Genomic DNA, 5,335 nt, shown 5'->3' with positions numbered 1-5,335 from the left:
AGGAGGCCACGGGTCATGCCCAGTCTAAAACCAGCTAGTCGACAGTGATTTTGTTTAACTTACTAACGTGGTAAAGTTACATCATGCTTGTAGTGTAACTTAAATTAGTTACTTGCGTGAGTTACGTAACATAGGTAGGCTACGTTTGTAACTGAAGTTACAGAAGAAGCTTACCGAAACCACAATGTTTTCCTAAACCTAACCAAGTGGTTAAGGCTAACCAAACTGCAAATGTACAATGAGATGTCCGGTACAACTGTTGCTGTTACGCTGAGGTCATGTTGTTTTGGGAGTCGATGGCAATGGACCTATTCAGTTGTTTTTGTAGAAGGATGTTTTAAATATCTAAAGTTAAATGCTTGTCTTAATTAGCTTCTATGATCAGTATACTGTGAGGCCCAACTTGTTTATTTGCTGCTGTTAAGCTAGCTGGGGGCGCCACCCCACGTGCTGCTGATATGCAGCAGAGTGACATGCGTCTTGCGTCAGTGTAACGAGCAGCGTCTGTCAGTGTTGGTGAAGTGGTGACTACTGTACAGTTGTGCAGTGCCATAGCTTTAGTACAAGTTATCTGTGCGTGAATGAAAAACGGGTGAGTATTTATCTGCTAACTGTGATATTTTATTTCCTTGTGTTTTCATTGCGCTACTGATAACTTCTGTCAAAGTCGAAGTGGACGAGAGTTTGGAGCTTAAATGCTAGCCCGCAATTAGCATTATGCTAATTACCCTGTTTCCCGTTACCTACACGCTAGTTTATGGCCCTCACATGACCCTGCACGAAAGTTACAAATCATGTAGAGTTCAAAACATGTTCGAACCTTTATTTCCTGTTGTTAATACAGTCATGTGCTTATTGCTGGGTTCAAAAATACGAAAGTGATAGTGTGAACAGTTGTTGTCTGCATCGTTACCGAAGCTTTGCTAACTTCGTGACAGGAAGTTACTGTGTGTTAGGATGTAGTGTGACTGTCAGTTTTCACAATAAAAGCATCCAAATTGTTAGACAGTAGGAGAATTTAACGCAAATATACGTAATAGTAAGTTTAATGTTAACATTAGCAACAACTTTGTAATATTATACATATTGCTGAACATATGAGGTTAATGTATAACTATTATTTACTGTGTATTTTGTTATTCTTTTCTTTATAGAAACCACACCAAGATATACTCAGCTGTTAATGCATGCAATGTGAGTAAAGGAAGAAGTAAATGGCCTCTCAACCATGTCTCAAATCTTCATTTCATACTCCGGTTATTTGGTTTACAATGCAATTTAGCCACTGAGTGACATAACTAGAGGCAATTCATCAGATTACCAACTATTTTGATAATCGATTAATCAGTTTAGCCGTTTTTAATCCAACATTTGTCACATATTTGTTGGTTTCAGATTATTTAATATAGTGATTTGCTGCTCTTCTTTGTCACTTATGATTTTCTTTGGGTCTTGGACGGAAGAAGTAGTCTGAAGAGATGACTTTGGGTTCTTGGAAATTGTCGAGAGCTTTTTTCACAGTTGCCATTTTCTATGCAAAACAATTGAGCGATAAATCATAAAAATTGGCAGATTAATCGACAATGTAAATACTCATTAGTTGCAGCCCTATAAGCATTATTGTATGACTCGGCTCGGAACCAGACTGAATGTGATCCTGTAGTTTGATCTGACAGAAACCTGAATGGAAACACCTGTAATCTGCAACACTCAACACTCTTCAGAGATTACGCTCAGATTTGTGTGAATCCAGCTGTAAAAATCAGGCATTGCCTCATATTAACGCGACAGCTCCAACCCGCCTGGATCTGGATGTGGAGGATTTGAATCCCTAAACTGCGGCTCAGTTGTAAGATAATGTCTGTCCACAGTGACATGCCCTAGTTCTCGTATGTCGTGACAATTGAATTAGAATTGTAAGGGACTTAGATGGTATGTGTTTTGGTTGTCCAGATTGTTTTCCCGCATATCAGTGTGCCGACTTCCTTTATAGCTGACAAATCCTGCTCAGTATCAACCAGTCTTATTCATCAAAATATGCATCTATTTTACGTAAACATTTGTCCTGTGTAGGGTTGCAGGACACTGGAGCCTACTTAAAGAAGATTCTTTTTTTTTTTTTTTTGAGTTTTTGAGTATCCTATCTGCCTCTTTAAAAGAAATCCCTCCTCAGTCTCAGAGGGGGAAAGGTTGCTCTCAGGGTAGCAGCCGGAATAAGGCAGGTTGGCCACTCCTTTCATTATACTGTAACTCCCCTAAGGCTCTCTTTCTCTCTCCTGTCTCTTCTCTCTCTATCCTCTGCTCTCCATCCTGCCCCCTCTCTCATCTCCATCTATCACACTTGCTCCTAGATTATTTCTCTCTCTCTCTCACTCATTGACAGCATCACCTGCACATTTATACCTACAAATACACAAGTGACGACTCTTTCTCTATTTCTCTCACACATGCTTAGACCCATCCCCTCCTGCCGGCAGAGCAGGGCGATGCAGGAGCGGCAACGGCAGCAGCAGCTGCTCTGACACATTCTGGCGTGACTAGCGCACACCGAAAAGGCAGGAGGAAAGAAGAAGGAGGAGGAGGAGGAGGAGAAGACAAGGAGGAGGTGGGAGGGAGGAGGAGGAGAGGAGGAAGAGGAGGACACAACTCTGTCAAAAGGACACCAGAGGACGGGGGAAGGAGAGGAGGACGAGGAAGAGGAGCAGGGGAAGGAGAGCGGAGGGTGTTGCAGCCATGTCAGACACACCTTTGCAGAGGAACGGCACTGCAACGGCACCGTGAGTAGATGATCTTTGTATTTTCCTATCTATCTCTGTCTCCATCTCTGCTGTCCTTGCCTGCATCCCTCCACCTCTCTCCCCTCCATCTGACAGGCTGGGTTGTCATGGGAACGGGAGCTCCGTCATGGTGAGGCTGCTGCTCAGTCATGACTGGCGAGGAGACACGCTGTACACCGTGTACACTCCTCCCTCTCCTTTTCTTCACACACCCTCACACTCTCTCTGCAAACCTCTCTGCTTTCTGCACATCACCCCTTCATGGCTTCACTCTATTCCCCTCTTTCTGTCACTGTTTCTGCAAAACCAGTCCTGCACTCCTGCAGCCTCTCACTCAGATAGTCCTCTGATACAATATGTGTGAATGTGTACCAGAGTGTGTGTAATGTGGCATGTTTCAGAATAGTCAATGTGGTTGCTGCAGGCTCAGTCCAGCCTCTGTGTGTCAGCACAGTCCGCCATGCTGCAGACCTCTTCTCCTGTGTGTGATGTGTGTGCCAGAACCTGAAAATGAAGAATCAACCTGAAAAAATATCCAATACACCCGCAGTCGTAAAATCACAGCAAGACAAATATCAAGCAAATACTGGTGGTGTGTTAGGAATCTTGGGAGCTTTTTGGAATTGCTGCTCAGATGCAAACTGTCAAGTCTTTGGTGATGTGTCCCACAAGTACTAGAGAGGAGCAGTATCAGCAGATTTTCAAATCAATCTGACCTGTCAGCTGCATTGCCAGACAAATATAGAATTTTAAGAAAATAAGAAAAATACCCATTTGCCCCAAATATAACAATTTCTGTGAAAAATGTTTCTTTTTTTCATATTCAAAGACAAAACATCCACATGTGTATTGTCTTTATATAGAGCCAGTACCAGATCTGATGTTACATAATGGGCCTGTTGCTTTGAAAGAGAGTTGCATTATGGGTTGTTTATAGTCCTGGTACCAGGCTAGTAAGTTTTCCCCACACATCAAGCGGCAGTGATGTTGTTAGAGTTAGTCAATATTAAAAGTGCAGTAAGCCCAGTTGAACAAAAAGCAGCCAAATGGAGAAAGATGGTTGATTTTAGGGTCTCATCCCCAGCATCAGTATTTGACGACCTTGGAATGACACTCAAAATATCAACCATCTTTCTCCCTGAAGTTACATTTTGTTGCTTTACCCAAGAGTTTTCTGCTGGTACTTGCTACCGCGGGAGAAACTAATTTTAAGATGGTACAATATTGGAAAGTTGTTTATCGACGTCTCAACCACATAAATGGACTGGAAGTGATTTGTCAATTTACAAGATTCAAGATTAATTGACACAGCTAACTGGAAGTGTCACCATCACAGAATTTTGCATTAAAAGATGGCAGGGCCCTGAAAGACAGACAAAAAAACTATTTCCCTTGCCCTAGTGCAGCAGAGTGTCATACAAAATGACTGAAACACCAACTGAAGGAAGACTGCGCAAAGGTGAGATCATGTCATCCTGAGAATGGGAGCTTTGTTATCTCAAAAGAACAAGACAATCAACCCGTTATTACGAGAATACAAAAGTTAATTTCCTCTTATTAATCATAATGTTCATCGGAGATCAGGGGTACCATGCAAGTATACTTAGATGGCTCCTTAACTTTAGCAACTGTTATAAGCTGGCAAGGTCAGATCATGAAGTACCCAGTATTGATCAACACATCAGACTGTACTTCAATCTTACTACATACTTAAGTTTCTATTCCAGTTCCCCTATGCAATTTTTGTGTGTGTAGCCTATTGGATAGTAACTGGAGAACAAATGCAAATTAGTTGTTAGCTAAGTCTGGTGCAATTACTTTTAATCGTACACCATTACTGTTACATAACAATAAACAACGCATCTGTTTTCAGTTGACCACTGTATATAAGACTATCTTATACAATAACTAGCCATAGCTCAAATACCCTCACATCAAATCACAGGAAGAAAATCAACTGGTTAAAGATCATAAAAAGTTGATATGGTTTGCTTTGAAACTCCCAAACCCACCCAATCATTATCTTGTTATGTCAAAAAATTGGCCTTTTATTTTCTTGCGATAACGATATAAAGTAACCAGTTATCAAGAAATAAACAAGATTTTTATGCATATTTTTTAAATGCTTTTTTTCCCTTCTTTTTCAACTATGAGGACTTACATTTGGTAGATGTATCTTGGGTAAACTTACCTTTCCTACTCAAATGAATACTTCACTTATATTACATCTGGACAAAGCCTCCGTAAAAAAAGGTACTTTAAAATCCAAAGCTTTGCAAATCATCAAACAGCTGAGTTCACTGGCTCTTTCTGAGTCTCAGCGAGATGAAAGGACAAAGTCTGTAAAATCATTTTTGTTGCACCTGAATGTGCTGCGATCAGCTGCTATATGAATCGGTGTGGAGAGAAGTAGTGACAGTGATACTGTAGTGAGAACAGCAGAGTGGGAGTTGTTCTTAAACATTCAAAGCTTTGTGGGTGTACAGTGTTATGTTCCACTGAAGCTACTTTTGGTGGAGGGATTCGGGTGGCTGCTAAACAACAAAATGCAGAAATTC

The 5,335-nt window shown here is 41.1% G+C and overlaps 1 protein-coding gene and 1 long non-coding RNA gene across 3 annotated transcripts in view; both read left to right on the top strand.

Annotated features, from left to right (window-relative positions):
- Positions 1-489: 489 nt before the first annotated feature.
- Positions 490-2,622, top strand: LOC311275080. The gene is made up of 3 exons (XR_014624816.1): positions 490-592; positions 1,155-1,194; positions 2,456-2,622. It is a non-coding gene; the product is annotated as an uncharacterized lncRNA (long non-coding RNA).
- Positions 2,623-2,647: 25 nt separating this feature from the next.
- Positions 2,648-5,335, top strand: part of palm2akap2 (PALM2 and AKAP2 fusion) — a 95,145-nt gene continuing 92,457 nt past the window's right edge. For both annotated transcript variants that reach the window (XM_084383276.1, XM_084383275.1), the window contains exon 1: positions 2,648-2,777. In XM_084383276.1, coding sequence (XP_084239402.1) covers positions 2,734-2,777 — 44 coding nt within the window. In that variant the 5' untranslated portion in view covers positions 2,648-2,733. The remainder of the gene's footprint in view (positions 2,778-5,335) is intronic.

Source organism: Pagrus pagrus (genome assembly GCF_965226575.1).
Source record: "Pagrus pagrus genome assembly, chromosome: 19".
Lineage (NCBI taxonomy): Eukaryota > Metazoa > Chordata > Actinopteri > Spariformes > Sparidae > Pagrus > Pagrus pagrus.
The sequence above is the reverse complement of the archived record's forward strand: the minus strand, read 5'-3'. Positions and strand labels throughout refer to the sequence as shown.